At 53.2% G+C, this 16,658-nt stretch overlaps 1 protein-coding gene across 1 annotated transcript in view; it reads right to left on the bottom strand.

The window, feature by feature from the left end:
• Positions 1 to 10,930: 10,930 nt before the first annotated feature.
• HSD17B7 (hydroxysteroid 17-beta dehydrogenase 7) overlaps positions 10,931 to 16,658 on the bottom strand; it is a 6,904-nt gene continuing 1,176 nt past the window's right edge. The window contains exons 2-9 of the mRNA XM_026043766.1: positions 16,378 to 16,581; positions 16,172 to 16,264; positions 15,482 to 15,596; positions 14,696 to 14,890; positions 13,676 to 13,780; positions 12,296 to 12,352; positions 11,851 to 11,949; positions 10,931 to 11,147 (exon numbers count right to left, since the gene is read on the bottom strand). Coding sequence (XP_025899551.1) covers positions 11,049 to 11,147; positions 11,851 to 11,949; positions 12,296 to 12,352; positions 13,676 to 13,780; positions 14,696 to 14,890; positions 15,482 to 15,596; positions 16,172 to 16,264; positions 16,378 to 16,581 — 967 coding nt within the window. The 3' untranslated portion in view covers positions 10,931 to 11,048. The remainder of the gene's footprint in view (positions 11,148 to 11,850; positions 11,950 to 12,295; positions 12,353 to 13,675; positions 13,781 to 14,695; positions 14,891 to 15,481; positions 15,597 to 16,171; positions 16,265 to 16,377; positions 16,582 to 16,658) is intronic.

Raw genomic sequence — 16,658 nt, 5'->3', positions numbered from 1 at the left:
CCGTGGGGCCGCCGCGCGCGCCATGAGCGGGGCCGGGAGCCGCAGCCCTGCCTTGTGGGGACCAGCAGCCCCGAGCGGCGGGGAGCGCCCGAGCAAAGGGGGCCCCAAGGGACCCTGAGCCCTGCGGCACCCCGTGGAACAAGCCCTGCCCCGTGGGGCTCCCACGGGCCGTTTACCCGCAGTCTTTATAGCAACTGCTGTCTCGCAGGCAGCTGCCGACCCGGCGCAAAACAGCGCCTGTAGGAGCAGCCGGTTCCCCCGCGGGCCCAGCCGCGTCCATGTATCCAGCACAAAGCTGGACCAAGGTCAAGCGGCGCTTGGGTCTTACGGAGCATCGTGACTTTGTTTTGCGCTCTTTTTAAAGCTCCACCTCCTGGAAACCAAATGATGGCAGAAGGACTGAAAAAGAGATTTTCCAAGAGTTACTACCTCCAAGAACAGCTCAGAAACAACAAAAGCCCGATAGGCCCCATGGTCAAGAGCCCCTTCCATTTTTTGAGCTTTTTTTCTCAAGGTTTCCTTAAGAAGGCCAAGGAAGGAAGGAAAATGAATCAGTTATAGCATTTTAAAATGAAAAGAAGGATTGTGTATATTAACATATTTGTTTCCCCTTTCTTTTCTTCATGAGAGGAAGAAGAATCGTTCCGGTGGTATTTAGTTTGGGTTAAAGACAAGCTTAAGCCTGTTCTTTGAGGGGCAAGAGGAGACAGTGCAAGGCAGTGGCTCCCTGTGGTCATCTCTGCAGTCTGAACCTTCCTCCAAGACAAATCCCAGCCAGGGCAGGATGGTGGCGTGAGAAAAGTCAGCTCTGGGGCTTCTCCACTGCTCTCCTGGTCCGGCTCCAAACCGCAGGCTGAGCAGGAGACCTTGGAGCCTCCATCCCTGGCCCTGCTCTGCACAACCAGCCCAAAGAAACAGGTAAAGGGTGTCCTGCAAACACCACCTCAGCAGATCTGCTGCAAAGGGAATCTAAGAGAACCAGGACAGCCCAAAGGCCTCTCTGTACCTGGAACCAGGGTGGCATCAGTGGCATCCCCTCCCTTCCTCCCAACAGGACCATGTCCCTAGGGCAGCTCCCATGTCCCAGTGTGAGCCCCAAACTGGCAGCACCTCCCACAAGGCATCAGCAGCCTGGAGACTGCAAGTTTTGGACCTCTGCGGTTTGGATCAAATCAGGGACACGATGGTCGGGCAGTCGGCATAAAGCTGGGGCTGAGGCTGATCTAGGGTCTCATTCGCTTTGGCTTTAGGCGGGCTCCTTGGCTTTCCTTTAGCCTCTGGGTGGCCCTTGTGGAGGCGTCCGCGCAGCGCGCACAGCGAGCGTGCAGCTCCACCCTGTGGCACGGACACGCTCCCGCCTCGCCGCCCGAGGCCCTGCAGAGCCCTTGGCACACAGAACACACGCAGGCACACAGAACACGCACAGGAACACGCACAGACACACAGAACACGCGCAGGCACACAGAACACACGCAGGCACACAGAACACGCACAGGAACACGCACAGACACACAGAACACGCGCAGACACACAGAACACACACAGGAACACGCACAGACACACAGAACACGCGCAGGCACACAGAACACACACAGGAACACGCAGAGACACACAGCAACACGCACAGACACACACAGCCTTTCCCCTGCAGTGCCACCTCGCTGTGACCTGACCATAGGGTCACCCAGCACCCCGTGACACACGCCTGCGCAGTCCCAGGTAACCGAGGGCCACAGGAGAGCTTCCTAGCATTCCTGGTGGCACATGCTGCCTGCTCCAGAGGTGAGCAACACGAGTTGAGGCCACCGCTGATCCTAGCGCATTCCTGGCCCGAGTGGCCGCCCTTCCCAGCATCACATCCTGTTGGGAGGGACCCAAATTGGTGGAGCCGATGGTATCATCGATCGTGCAGGGCCCTGTGGAACAGCATGGTTCATGCCAAGGAGCGTGCAGACACACGGCTGTKGTTTGTGCTGTCATGGCCTTGGGCTCCACTGCTCAGCACCTGCTGCCAGCAGCCACCTGMGCTTGTGCAGGCAACACCTCTGTGGCCACCAAGAGCCAGCCGGGAGGTCATAGAGTCATAGAATGCTTAAGGTTGGAAGGGACCTCCAGAGGATCCATGTCCAAGATGGGAGGTGGGCCCAACGGCTGCTCCTCTCCTGGGGACAGGACATGCTTAGATGGCAAGAGCTCACAGCAGGCCCTGGCAGACCCTTGTGCATGAGGGCAGGATGGCCAGAAGCCATGTGGCTAGTGAGGGATAAGCACTGATGTGCATGAGTTCCTGTGCCTGTGTGGGACCACGCAGCCTTGCTGCAGAGGCCCAYGTGTGGAATGTCCTCCCCTGGCTCCAGCTGCTGAAGGAGGAAATCCATCTCACCCTGGAGCATGACTAGGCAGGAAAGCTCGTGATGCAAATTGGAGGGGAACAGCAATTTAAGAGGTTTCCCTACTGACTTCAGCACTGACACTTGTGTTTACGTCTGTGAGCCGAATGAGACCTGGGCAAATACGCACATGTCCCGGAAAGCCTGGGGCTTTTTGAGGTTGTTAGACCTGCAGGAGGCACAACCACATCAAATCTGGGTTTCRTCTCCTCTGGGCAGACCAAGGTGAGCTGTCCAGCCCACAACAGAAGATAGGTTTTAAAAGAGCTTTTCTCCTGGGGTCCYGGAGAGCCATCCTGTGCCACGTGCATTAGCTTGTACCTCAGCGAGCAGCACAGGGGCGGACCACAGAACTGGGGGCAAATCACTGCAGTGAGAAAAAAAGCAGGACCTCACACAAGTCCCAGCAGATAATCAGGTTCTACGAAGATTCATGGTCTCCTGATCATCCCCGCTCAGCCGGCAGCCGGCCTGGCAAGTCCCTGTCCCAAGCGGAAATTATTTGGCCGAGAAGCTCCGGGCATTCCCAYGTGCTGGCGTTCCCGGCCTCGTGGCCGGCTCAACGCGCCGCTGTGTGTCCCTGCCTCGCCGCCCGCCTCCGTCCCCACGGCACGCTGCAATTAGCACCGCTAAGTCACCAGGAAGGGGCCCACCTCGCCGCCTTGCAGAACACAAATCCGCTCGGGCACGCGCCTCGCAGCGGCAGGACGGGTCCCGGCCGTGTCACGGGGCTGCGCCGACGTCCCCGCGCTCGCAGGCCACCCGGCTAACACCCACGTGTGCCAACGCCTCGACAAGCGTTTGCGCTACACCCGCAGCCCTCGGGCTGCTCCAAGCCCAGCACGCGGGCAGCCACGGCGCTCGGGTCGTGGGCTGCGAGGGCAGAGCTCCAGCCAGCRCTCGACGAGCTCGTGGCCGGACACGGCTCCTCGCTCCCAGAAACGCCAGTGCCAAAACCGGGCCCAGCCACAAGAACGGCACCTCTGAAGATGGCTGAAAACGCAAAATCAGGGGGTTTGTAGCAGCACAGGCCCATAGGAGAAACAGGGGCTCAGGAGACTTGAGGCAACAGCTTCTGGGGGCCGTGGTGCTGGCCCATGGACATGCGAGGTGAGGAAGTGACCCTGGCTGTTTTCATCTCCCTCACAGAAAATTCCCACTAGATTTTTTTGGGAAAATTCCAACTGAAGCAAGAGCAAGGCTCTACAGCTGTGCTTGGCCTGAATCCTTGGGGCTCTGGGTGAATAACCTGGATCTCCCAGCTGCTTCGCCACTCAGCCCCCGATAATGCCCTGCTCTGCTCTCTTTGGAGGTAACTGGAGAACTTTAGGGGCCAGAGACTTGGGGCATGAAGGGGAACATGGGCAGAGCCCTGCCCTCCACAGCAGCTGCTGGTGGTCTGTGCTGGGCAACACTGGTAAACACAGCAAGGGAAGGCTCCATAAGGGCCTGTCCAGAGCAACATGGTTCAACTCCCATCTCGCCTACAGACAAGAAAGCAGCCCCACCGGTGTGCCTGCTCCCTGGCCATGGCTGCAGGGCTGCTCTGCTGAGTGCTCCTCTCAAAACAGACCTTTCTGGCGCTGGGACTGTGTTGCTACTGAGCCCCATAAAGGCAGGAAAAGGTCAAGAGGAAATGCAACTTGAGAGAGCTGATAAAGACACGTTGGGGCTCCCTGGCAGGGATCTGGGTCAGGATGAGTGTCAGCAGCTTGCAGGTAATTGTGGGGCTTGGCACGGCAGCAGTGTCAGCAAGCGGCAGCCCCACGCGCAGCCCCACGCGGCATCCAGGGCCGGGGCCGGCCCAGGGGCAGCCAGGGTGCTGGGACAGGTCTCTCCACCACTGCACCTCCCCGGGCAGGGAGGCATGGGACCCCCCAGCACGGCACCCAGGGACAGAAATGGCCTCAGTCAAACACCCAGCATGGRATATTCAAATTCTGAACTCCGTGGCCTCCTGACTATCCCAGCAGTCACCAAGCAGTGCTAGGCCCCAGGGCCATCTCGCCACCTTCTGTTTCATCCCAACCACGTCCTCACCTTTCCCTGCTCTATCTGTGCCAATTRCACTGCTCTGCAGACTGTTCCAAACAACACTGCAGACAACAACACACCCTGTTACCCCAGGTCACGTTGTCTCCTACCTGGGGAATGAGACAGCTGGATGGCGAGTGCTCTGTCCTGTTTAGGATCTTCTCTACAGGGCTCTCTTGCTGTGTCCCAGTGCAGCCAGAAGGTCCCAGAAGGTTGTATGAGGAACACAGGGGTGATTATGTCTGCTCAACCCTTATGGTGGGAGATCAAGATCAATGAATCCATCAACCAACCGAAAAACACCAACYCAAACATTAGGAAGTTGCAGGTAAGATGAGTGAAACTGTTTCACTTGGATGATGAGACAAAGCAGGGATTGCTGACTGAAAGGCAAAGGGCAATTGGCTTCCAAATCATGTCCAGGATGGAGACTTGGAGGCCATCTGGGGACATATTGCTGCTGCAAGAGCTCTCATTCTCAGTCGTGTGGGAAGCAGAGACAAACTCACACAGCAAGAGCTGTGTGGGAACGCACCACCTACCCGTCATTTCCAGTGAAGTAAAAGGCCAGTCCAGCCCAAGCTCCCTCCACCAGCCCCACTGGGGGCTGTAAGCTCTGGGGCTTACATGTGTTTAAAGAGAGGTGATATCTATAGGCAGCTCAGAAGTGCTTGGTGATGTGTGGTCAGCAAATGAACGTCCACGCAGAGGAAGGACATCTCCCATGGGAGCCATGGCCTGGCCTGCCCCCTGACAGCCCTGTTCTCATGGAGAGCCAGGTCAGGGACACAGAMCACCTCAAGAAGGAGCACTGGGCCCTGCTGCAGTCATTGCTGCTGAAGGGACCTGGGCAGACTTCCCTGTGCACGTGGGAGGCAGCTCTGGCATCCGTCTGGAGCTGCCTGCCAGGTCTTTGCTCCAGAGAGGCTCGCGAGCCAAGGGCTGGGCTTTGGCAAAGTCAAAATTGAGTCTACCACGACCTCAGCCATCCCTTAACAGAGCAGCCAGCATGGCTTTGGCCTCTTCTTATCCTAGCCAAGAAGCACAAGCTCAACGCATATGACCGCCCCATCCAGAAGAGTCATGACTAGACAGGGCAGAGAGTCCAAGGAGAAGGATCGGCTCTGTAGGGCTCACAGGAGCAGGGAAAAGAGAGGGGACTTATTAGTGCTGGTGCTAGTCCTCGTTAGACAGGGAGGCAGGATAAAAAAAAAAAACCTTCATCACCAACACTCAGTCATCAGTCATCATCATCATCAGTCATCATCAACATTCAGTCATCAACACTCAGTGAGTCAATGCTAAACCAAGGCTGGACTTACAGCCCAGCTACAGAGAAATGTCCAAACTGCCAATTGCCCCAGTCAGACTTCTCAGCCCCTAGCTCTGGTGTTCTCTTCTGGCAAGCAACACATGCACCCCAGCCTCACTCTCTCCCAAAATTCGTTGACCTCCGTCTCTCCTGCTACCTGCAGCTAGCCCAGGGTTGGAGCCATTCTCACAGCTGGTCTCAACACCTTTGCAGTTGCATGGAGTCAAGGGCTCTCCACATGCTCCATCTCCCCATCTCCACAGCCTGGACCCAGGGGTCAACACACCCTACTCCAGACAAGGAGGCCTACCAGGAGTTTGCTGGACAACTGCTGGACAGAGCAGAAAAAGCCTTAGTCAACCCCAAAACTGCCCCAGGAAGAAAAGCCATGACTTGCTGAAAGGCATCCAGGGACTTTGAGGCAGGGAAATGAGGCAGCTCTCCAGAGCTGTAGCTGCCACCAACAGTCGGGCTCCTCCAGGGCAGAGCATGGCCGGGTGCTTTGAGGATCTAAGGTCATGATAAAGTTATGCTGCCACCGAGCAGCGTTACTGCATTTTAAATCCAAATCACTAGTGCCTGGAGCCTTGCAGCACATGTTGCTGAGCAAGCTTCCAGATTGCAGGAACGGTGCAAGCTCCGTGCCCAGCTGCTTGGAAATAACCGCATCTCAGCAGGTTGGCTTTTGCTGGCTCACCACAACCTAATCACACGGTGAGGATGTGAGATAGCACTCACCCACCTTGCACTCACTCCCCGGAGGTGTGGGCCATGATAAGTCACTGCAGCATTGCCCAATCTGAGAGCTGGATCTCAGGAGAGCACAAGCTGTGGGCAGGCATGTCGTGGTCTCCATGCCATGGTGCCAGAGGCTCCATATCAAACCACCTCCTTGGGTTGGCTTGCTTGAGGCTGCTTCAAGGGAGAAAATAAATGCACAGTTATCAGTTCAGCTACGTTGCCTCAGGATGAGGATCATCCAAGCCCAGGTCATTCACCTGTCAGCCCTGTAATCTCTTTTACTAATGGGATGGTTTGGCACAAATCTTTTGATGCACCATCCCTGAGAAGGGTTCTATCGGGTTCCGCTCGGTAAACATAGCTGCCAAAAATGTTAATTATAAAGCTTTCATTTTATTCAAGATCATCTATTAACAAGTTAAATGAAGATTTTACTACTCCTTTGGTACCTCCTTGATCCTTGCTTTTGGATTCCAAGTTTCCCAAGAACTTTGTTCTCTGATGTCCACAGGGACACACTCCGGTCCTTACTGTTTCCTTAGATCACTTTGCCTCCCAATTCACTTTCTGGAGCAGCAAAACAAGCCTCACACAGYGGATTTCAACACAGCCAGACACACAATAAGCCACTGCCACCACCTCCTCCCTTGGCCCCACGTCAGGCTGCAGTTTCTACATTCTGCTCCTGTGAATGCCCTACATAGTTTTAGCCAGCTGAGCCGTAAATGATGGTGAATCCCAACCGTATCGGGAGCAAGGCAGCCCCTTGGCCCATTACRACAGGAAACTGATGCCCCAGGAGTGACTGTGGTTATTGACGAGGGCAGATCCCAAAGCCCAGTTGCACAGAACACTGCATGGTGACCTTTCCAAGTTCTCATGCTCTCAAAAGCTCTTTATCTAAAAGTTACAAACAGGAAACTCTGATTTCAGCACTACCTGACAACTGCTGGACACAGGTTCCTCATCTGTGTCACTTCTTGGTGTTTGTAACCTGCCTGCACCACCCCAGCTCAGGCACAGAGCACCTTGTCCTGCACTGGGGCTGTTTTCATGGCAGGGGACCAAATCAGGAGACACAATCACTATGGGCTGCAATCACTACAGCACTGAGAGCAGGGAACAAACCACGCTGGGAAGGTCCTGGTACAAAATTCAGACTCTCAGGATTCCAGCCCRGTCACCACGAAGCACCTAAGCAATGCACACGTTTTCACTGCTTAGGGCCTGTAGACAGCTTGGATGGTCTCTGCAGTTTCTGAGGGCCTAGAAAAGAGCAACTGCTTTACATAGAGCTACCGCTGTGTGCGGTCCCCCTGAGGCTTTGAAGGCCATGTGTGGGACATGAAGGTCATAGGCCTTCCATGTATGTCTCCTGGAGGCAAACCTGGTTGGGTTTCTGAGCCAGAAGAGTTGCAAATAGTCTCCAAGAGAAACCCAGCTGGGCAGAGCCTGCAGCGAGTCCAGAAGTGCTCCCAGCTCCATGGACCCTCCTCAGACCACGCCATGCATGGCAATAGGAGCTCAGCAGCAGACCTACAGCCTGCAGACACCTCGTGAGGCCCAGCAGCCACTGGTGGGAGGTGTGTGAACTCAGTAACCTCCAGCTCTGCCTGATCTTGGCACACATGCTCTGCACGACCTCTCCTRCCACCCTGTTGCTCTCCACCTGCCTGCTGACACCAGGCAGCCCAGGACATACGGACTACTCCTAGCACAGTAGGCACAGGAGTGGAATTAGGACAGCCCAGCCCTTTCTCCTCTAGCAACACACGTTACTCCACGTGCTCCGAGCCTTCCTTCGGGGCAGCAGCTCTCTGAGCAAAGGTCACTGAGAACAACAAACAGCTCGGCCTGCCAGATTATGCTTGTTGGGCAGCCTGCATTTCAAGCTGAGGAACCTATCATGCATCTCCAGGCTTCACACAGYACTGAGCTCACAGGAAACCACAAGATCTTCCTATCTCTCCATCTCTGTAAGGCTTAGATTGGCTTAGCTCCCATTACTCCTTCCTCATTCAACTTGGTGTGAAAAGGAGGCTGAACTGGAGGCCTCCATGGGCCCTTCACACCAGCATTTCTCAGATTTGCTGTTTCCTGGTAAGCTTAGAATTGAAGGAGGTGCCACAGGAAACTCAACACATGATAACAAGCAAACATGAACCAAATGGAGCTTGGAAAGTCRAGTTCTCCTAACGCCAACCACATCCCAGAGGTGCCACAACTCCTAGATCCCACACTTGTGTTTCACAGAATGCAGCAAACCTCACAGTGCCCAGGCACCTTCGTGGCAACGAAAGAGATGAACAAACCAGGCACCAGGCTGAGCTCACACGTGACAGATACAAACACACTCCTCTACCCTTACCCCCAAATCCCCAGGGGAGGCTTACAAAGTGCTTTAAAGATGAATTAGGGAACCTGTTCCTAGCTCTACGTGATGCCAGAGTCATGAATAACCGGAAGATTGGTATTAGCTGCCATGCTCTCCTCTCTCCAACCACTGCATGCTCCACAGGCAAAAGGAACTTGCCTCTACTCATCAGGCATAACTCCTAACAGAGCACATACCTGTGCTTAGCCCACACATACATACTTGAGAGGAAGAAAAAAAACCCAAAACTTGCAAGAGCCCCTGGACTATCCCAGCTACAGCATCAGGCCTGTTTGCAGCATTGCTCTGCACTGCATCCAGCCTCAGAGCCAGCTCGCAGCTGCCTCTCAGAGAGAAGGTACAGAACAGCACGGGATTAACCTGGCATAAACATCTCCTAGCTCCCACTAATTTACACTGACTCCAGTGGCCCAGACTGCCACATGGCACAAGGAGAGACAACAGCACCACACCAAACTTTTGAATAACATACACTGTTCCACACAGCTCAAAAGCAAATGGGGCAGTTAAGAGCAAGGAACTAAAAGGAACTTCATTTTCCCAGGAGGATTGACCAAACAGGCTGGGTGCCTCCAGCTAGAAGATGACACAGAAGATGAGAAGATGACACCCAGGGCTTGCAGCGGGGTGCACTGGRCTGAGAACTGTCACTGCTCCACAGCCCATGTGCCCAGGGAGCCCTGCTCGCCAGTCTGTGGCAGTGAGAAGCAGCGTTGGGACCGAGTGACTGCAGAGCTGAGGAGCACAGCCTTCCTCCCAGGAGGACATTGGCTCCTGCCAGGCCCCAGGGAAGAGCCCAAGTGCAACCGGAGCCAGCTTAAAGTCATACTTAATCTGTAAGTCTGTGCAGAGTCAAGTGCCAGAACCATCCCCTTCCTAGGGCTTAAGGCTGGCAAATACAGGCACTCCATAGGTATTCAAGCCTAAAGTGAAGGCAAAAACTCCTCTTTTACTGCTTCACAGTTGGCAAGCTCAAGGGCTCTTCAAGGTGGACTCTTCTGGCCTTCATACTGTTCTGTTGGGCACCCCTGTTTACTTGCAGGAGCATAAAACACCATACATTACACACCAGCCAAATAGGAACAGAGTTGCACAGACTGCTGCTGAGCTCAGAAGACTTTCAAGAGACCATCTACCATCAACATTACACTCAAGTCTTGAAAAGCCCCAGTGGGTGGTTGGAGAAAGAACAGCACCCCAGCCCCAACACTTTGTTATTGTGAATTACGGTGCAGGAAGACAAAACACATCCTCTCTTCCAGCCCTCCRAAGACATTCAGTTCTTTTGAGTAAAGATCCCATTGCAGCACGGACACAAGTCAGTTCCAATTATTTATTTGTAGCAGCATTTGAAGTACACCAGGTACGTGAAGCTCAAGATAAACCTTAGGAAGAATACTTGGTACAGTAAAAGGACAAATTAATAACTAAAACAGGGTGACCTCTCCTTCTTGCTATGAAGAAAACAGTAGATTCAAAACCAGATTAACATCATCCACAGCTTAGCAGTCCTTCCAGCCTGCCATGGTTAGAATATATGGCCTCACGTCCAGGGCCAGCTCACACCTCTCCTGCAGCAAGGCATCTCTCAAGGCACCGTTGAGACAAAGGAGATATTTCCATTATATGACTACCCAGCTCTCCAGGAGCTTTGCTTCAGATGCTTTAAAAAGCCTGACTTTCAAGAAGGATCAGTCTTTTTGAGCGYGTCTGAAATGGAAAAAACAGCTCTTCTGAAGATGAAGCCTTCAAATACTTGAGAGWTAGCCACAGGTAGTGTCCAAACCATGTGGCAAGACCAGTGGAGCCAGGAGTTGAAGCAACACCCTAGACTGCTGCCATTCCTGCACCAAGCCAGTTTTTTAAACCACACGTTCAGGCTGTTCCTGAGCTGTACACTGTTCAGTCAAGCTTTGTGAGACAAAGCTCAGTCTTAAGACAGTCTCTACCCACAGTAGGTCTCCAGTTTTATTCCAGAAAAAAAAACCCATACCAGAAAGACTATGTATTTCTCTTCAGTTTTCACATTTCCATTTTCAGGAATTGTTCACCTTCTGTAGAGAAGGAAGAGGAGTTCTGAAGTCRCATGCCTGCAGATCAGCAGGCACCACAAACAGCACCAGAATGAAGAAAGCCCGTGTCATTGATGCAAGCCTGGTACCCACGGAGACTGGCTTTACTTATCTAAGAGATCACCATATCTCTCTAGAGCCTGCTTCTCCAGTTCCAAGAGCTTTTCATAAAACTTTTCAGCAGTTTCTTCATCAACATCCATCTGAAAGAGAAAGAGAACAGTACTGAGACCTCTTTGATAGCAGCCAGCAAGGAAGCGGAGGGCATCCAGCCATGTTCACTGTCACTGGCAGGTAACTGATTGCTGCTTCTTTGCTACCATCTCTACACCACTTGATTCCTCACAGCCCTGCACCCCAAAAGAACCATGTAATTAAGGAACAAACAGCCCTCAGCCTGCTGAGCACTGCAGTTTGCTTTTTCCCCCCACTTCCAGTCTGGGAAAGCCCTACTGGCACAGTCAGGCCTACGATCCCTAGCATTCCAGATATGCTGCTTGGGGAAGATAYGCTTCCAAGGGAAAGAGATCCATAGATTCTTCCCAGTTTTAATACTGGAGAGCAAGTAGCAGAGCTTTCCCATCTGTTCTACATCCTAACTACTGTGACCCTGTTCGCACTGATGCCCTCTTCCTATCCAGTCCACTAAGCTTCACATCCTCTGCAGGAAGCCTCCCCTGGTCTCTTCCTTGAAGTTTGCAGACGTCAACCAGAGGCTGGTGGCCAGGAGTTACTCTAGAAACATCTGGAATAAACCCGCACACCACTGCTGCTCAGCACTCAGCATCCACCTTGCTTCCACATCCCCTGCAGCATACCCTGTGCACCACCCCTTCCATGAAGGAAGCACAAAGCAGGGCCCTAGCCAAGCCCCCTTCCTTGGCAGGAATCCATTTTCCCACTTACCTTTCTGGGCTCCACGTAACACTTTCCTAGTCCAGAGGTGCAGCTGTGGTACTTGACAAGTGCATCCAGGGACTCAGGCTTCTGTTTGAACAACCACACCTAGGAAGAGCAGCACAGCTGGGTGCAGGACTCAGCTCAGTCCCAGCCCAGCACCCTGAACTCCCATCTCCCTTCTGCACAACTGCATGCCCACGGCTGACAGACTCCCCTTGGCACAGACRGAAGGAACAGTTTCTGAAATTATTTTATGTGGACCTAATGAGGTCAAAGTATCACCTGTTGAATCAGCCCTGATCAAGCTGGTCCCCCACTGTTCACCACTGTGCACTGTTTAGAAGGAAACGCACACCCCTCAGCCCTACGGGGAGGCTACTTACTCAAGCCAGCAGATACTGGGAAGAGCTACCCGAGAAAGGACTTAAAATCAAGTTGCTGAACTACGTACGTGAGCTTCTGCTCCATTATATGGTGTCAAAGTGTAGGTTTTGGCAAAAAATCGTATCTGAGGGAAAGGAAATGCAYGTTAGAACCAGCAACACTAGCCCAAAATTTTTTGAGAAGCCTCCTGCAGCCCTTCAAGCCTTTAATTTCTACAATTAATACCACACTATGACTAACATTCACCCCTTCATCATCACAAGCTCTACACATCCTCGTGCCAGACCTCTCCACACAGCTGATTCCCACAGCAAGAGGCAACGTGCTTTCCAGGCACCTTTTCTTCAGYGGTCCCAGCACTGCGTGAGGGAGAGGCAGAGAGAAGCTGCAACACTAGCAGCACAGCGGGGTGAACAAGACCTTAACCCAGTGACAGKAGAAAGGTGATCCACCAGGATCAGCTGCCATCCTAGACCGCTGCAGATATCGCAGCAGCGGCCCAGGGCTCACAGCAAGGGCCCTGCATACAAGGAGACACTGAATCTGATAGCTGAAACCAGGGGAGAAAAGAAAAATGCTTCTGGAAAGCAAGAGAAAGGCAACAGAAAGTAGGAGGCTGCTTTCTAGAAGAACATTGAAAAATATTCTTGTGTTCTAGAAGCAAGCAGCAATTCAAGGTACAGGGAACAAGTTCTGTACACAGCTGTGCTGCCACTGAGACTTAACATGCTAGCAAACCTTCTGAAGGGGAGCCTTTATGAGGGCTGTCATGGTTTAAGGGCTAAACCATGCCCATTTGCACAGCTATCCAGTAACATTTGCTCAAGGGGTCAGGGGAATTCAGTTTGGAGCCAGGAGCCAAGATGCCAAAGGGCAGGTTACAAAACCTTGCTAAACCTCCYCTGCCTCTCATTTCTACTTTATTTTTCTATTAGGAGGCCACAACAGAATAGAGATACTGCTGTGGCCTCTGCTCAACACGCAGAGGCTGCAGTCCCTGCAGCAAATCCTCCCCCATCACACTCCAAGCTCTGTGTTCAATAYATGCACTAGGCCAGAAGCAGCAGAAATGCAGAGTCAATGCTGAGAACAGGCCCYTCTCCCCAGAGCTCAGCCATCCAGAGCCCGCATTACAGGTATTTCGCACTTGCCACAGTTATAGTTACCCAAGTCGGAGCAGGCAAGGGAGCTGCCACCATAAGCAGCAGCCCCCACGTGCCTGCGAGTTAAGAGGATGTTATTAGCCTCCAAGCCTGCAGCTTCACAAGGTCATTAAGAGTCAAACAGCTATTTTCAAGAGATACCCTCCTCCTCCAGCCCACTGCAACAGAGAGCACACAGCTGTAACGCTAGCAGAGAGGAGCTACAAAAGCACATTTATCACTTTGTGGCATACACCACCCCAGGCCAAAGAAGCTCCAAAACCTCAACAGAGAACACCACTTACCAGCCACATGATGGGCATCAGCAACTTCCATATAAAAACTGGCAAAATCCGGTACGTCATGTTAGACATAACAAGACCAGGACAAACCACGCTGGAATAAAGGCCCTGCAGAGAAGAAGCAGAGTCAGTCTGGAAATGGAGTAGGTAAATTAAACTGGAGTTTAATTTAACTGTAGTTAAATTTAACTGTAGTTAAATTAAAATGGAGTAGTTAAATAGGACAAGCCCTTTCCTGTTCAATATTTCCCAGCAAGAAAACAGAGATGAGTATACAAAAGTTATTGTAAGAGGGAGATCTCTTCTCCAAGAGAAGACCTAGAAAAATCAAGTGGCCACAAGGGCCCTAGAGATGTTCAAATTCAATGACTTGGGGCTCCCCAGAAGCCCAGGACAGTGGGCAGTCTCCCAATACGCTCCAGGATCCCATGCTGTTACTCTCTACATACCCCAAGAGCAGCCACCCAACAAACTGCAGCCCACTCGGAGCTGCAGTACTTGGAGTACCTCAGAGACCCATCTTGAAGAACCCAGGATTCAAGATTGGAATAATTGTTCCTGAACTCAGGCTCAAGCGTGGGGGCTCAGGTACCAGCTGCAAAGGGCCTGCAGGGCCTGAGCACTTGCAGGCAAAGCAGCCAGAGCAGTTTTGCTGAGACACAAGCACACTAGAAGTAAAGGCACCCTAAGCAGCAGCTCTTTGCTTTTTAAGACCAATTATTTAAAGGCTATAGCTTGCAAGGCAGGAGGCTCTCCTAATTATTTCTGCTTTCAGACAAATCCATTATCAAAAAAGCAAAAGACAAAACAACCCTCACTGCATATTCAACGAGGAAGATTTGCAAGCAGCCTAGCTGCCTTTTACCACTGACACCACTGGTTCAGCTTCTTACACGACCATTAAGGAACTTATCAAATTACCATGAATGAATGCAATGAGGTAATAACAACTTGATGATAGGTAGAAGTAGTAGTAGCTATTTACACTTTTTTTCTTTTTCTTATACATACAAATACCATTACCTGCTCATTGAGTTTCCTGTTTAGAACCACACTTGTCAGGTCAGTAGCATACTTGGAGGAGCTGTATGACTCCTGACCCTTGGCATGCTGATAATCAGAGAGGCTAAAGGCAGACTCCCTGGCATTGCTGGAAGAGGTCCAGATGAGTCGGGATGGCTTTTCATTACCACAGAGTAGACACTCAAGCTGTCGGACCTGCAGAAGGTTTATTTACAATTACAGTTTATTTAGCACAGTAATTTTAAAACTGTAAAACCATGCCTTCAAACTGAGATAAGCTTAAAGACTATATAGCTTGCCAGACCTTCCTAGAGCTGGCCAGTCTCCATTAGAGTACCCAGCACACACAAACCAGCCCTGTAAGGAGCATCCAAAGAAGCCACTCCTGAGGTGTAGCTCAACCCAAGGTCCACTAAGATTCTTTATAATCAGATTGCCTTCTCTTGCATAGCTGTTTAGCACCTCAGAGTTTAGAGCTAAGCCTCAGTRCTCTCCCTGAGAGAAAGTTTAGATTACAAGAAACCTTGAGATTACACTAAGCCTTGCAACATCTGTCACCATTTGTTGCAATTTCAAAGCCTGGTACTTTGTTCTCCTGTGTCCTACAAAGGAAGCTTGGGGCAGACCACAGACAGGGATAAAGTCTTTTTCCCACACAACGGTCATTGACTGTTTACCAGCCAGGCTCCAACCTGCACCAGAACGTGTAAGACAGGACTGATGCATCAGCACCCACCGCTGCCCAGGCTGAGCAGACCTGAGCTTGGTCTTCCAATGCAGCCTCACCAGTAAGAAGTGTCCGAAGAGGTTGGTGGCAAACACCTCCTGCAGCCCGTCGCCGTTCAGCCTGTCCGTCTGCGTCATTATCCCCTCCGCAGTAGTCAGCATGTGCAGCACCTTCCTGGAATCAGCGGCAGTTAACRCGTTGGAGGGAATGGATGTTCCTGCAGGGAACATCTGCTGCTCCTCCAGGTCAGCGCATCAGTCACCCAAAGGCTCCAGGGAGACCCTCTAGTTTCCCCCTCCCCGCTCTTGCGGGGGGCTCTATTAACACATAGAAAGCTGTTGGTCTCCTAAAGCTTCAATATTCCACTTCCTTTTTWCTTTTTCTTATCCCTAGAGTCTCARTATTGCTCAGCCTGAGCACAACCCTTGTCCCTGCAGCCCGTGGAGAGTGGCTCCCACGGCAAGTGACCTCTAAGGAAGGTCTGTTTCCCAAATCCCCGGCCACTGCAGGGAGCTGAGCCTGGGGACTAACTAAGCCCAGTTCAGACAAGGAACGGGGTCGAAGCTCTACATGCAACACCCCAACCACAGCAGTGTCAGTGCAAGACACCCTGCTGCCCAGTTCAGCTCCCACGGAGGGACCCAAGGGAGGGACCCAAGGGCCGGGGGCAGCGGGAGCAGCCGCTGGGGCAACAGGGCAGGTGACACAGAGCCCGGGGGACCCCGCACCGCCACCCCACGGGCACCTACCCAGTGAGCAGGCCTTGCCAGAGCGCCTTGAAGTTCACGTGCGGGTTGGGCATGATGCCGGCGTTGAGGAAGACAAAGTCGAGGCGCTGGAACCTGGGCGGAGAGGGGAGCTGCAGGGCGCGCGGCGGGGACACGCGGGGTGGGGGACACGCGGGGTGGGGGACACGCGGGGTGGGGGACACGCGGGGTGGGGGACACGCACGTACCTGCGGCGGAGCTCGCGGGCGGCGCGCAGCACGGACGCCGCGCTGCCCAGGTCCACCTCCACGGTGGAGACCTGCGCGGCGGGGTGCGCGGCCAGGACGCTGTCGCGCGCGGCCTCGCTGCGCTGCGCGTTGCGGCACGCCAGGCACAGGTGCAGCCGCCCGTCCTCCTCCAGCAGCCGCCGGCACAGCGACAGCCCCACGCCGCTGCAACGGCACCGGCACCGCGCGCGCTTAGACGAGCCGCGACCCGCGCCGCCACCCGCGCCGCCCCGCGCGCGCGC

This window comes from Nothoprocta perdicaria, unplaced genomic scaffold (assembly GCF_003342845.1).
Source record: "Nothoprocta perdicaria isolate Ctin4 unplaced genomic scaffold, notPer1 scaffold_34, whole genome shotgun sequence".
NCBI classification, from domain to species: Eukaryota; Metazoa; Chordata; class Aves; order Tinamiformes; family Tinamidae; genus Nothoprocta; species Nothoprocta perdicaria.
The sequence above is the reverse complement of the archived record's forward strand: the minus strand, read 5'-3'. Positions and strand labels throughout refer to the sequence as shown.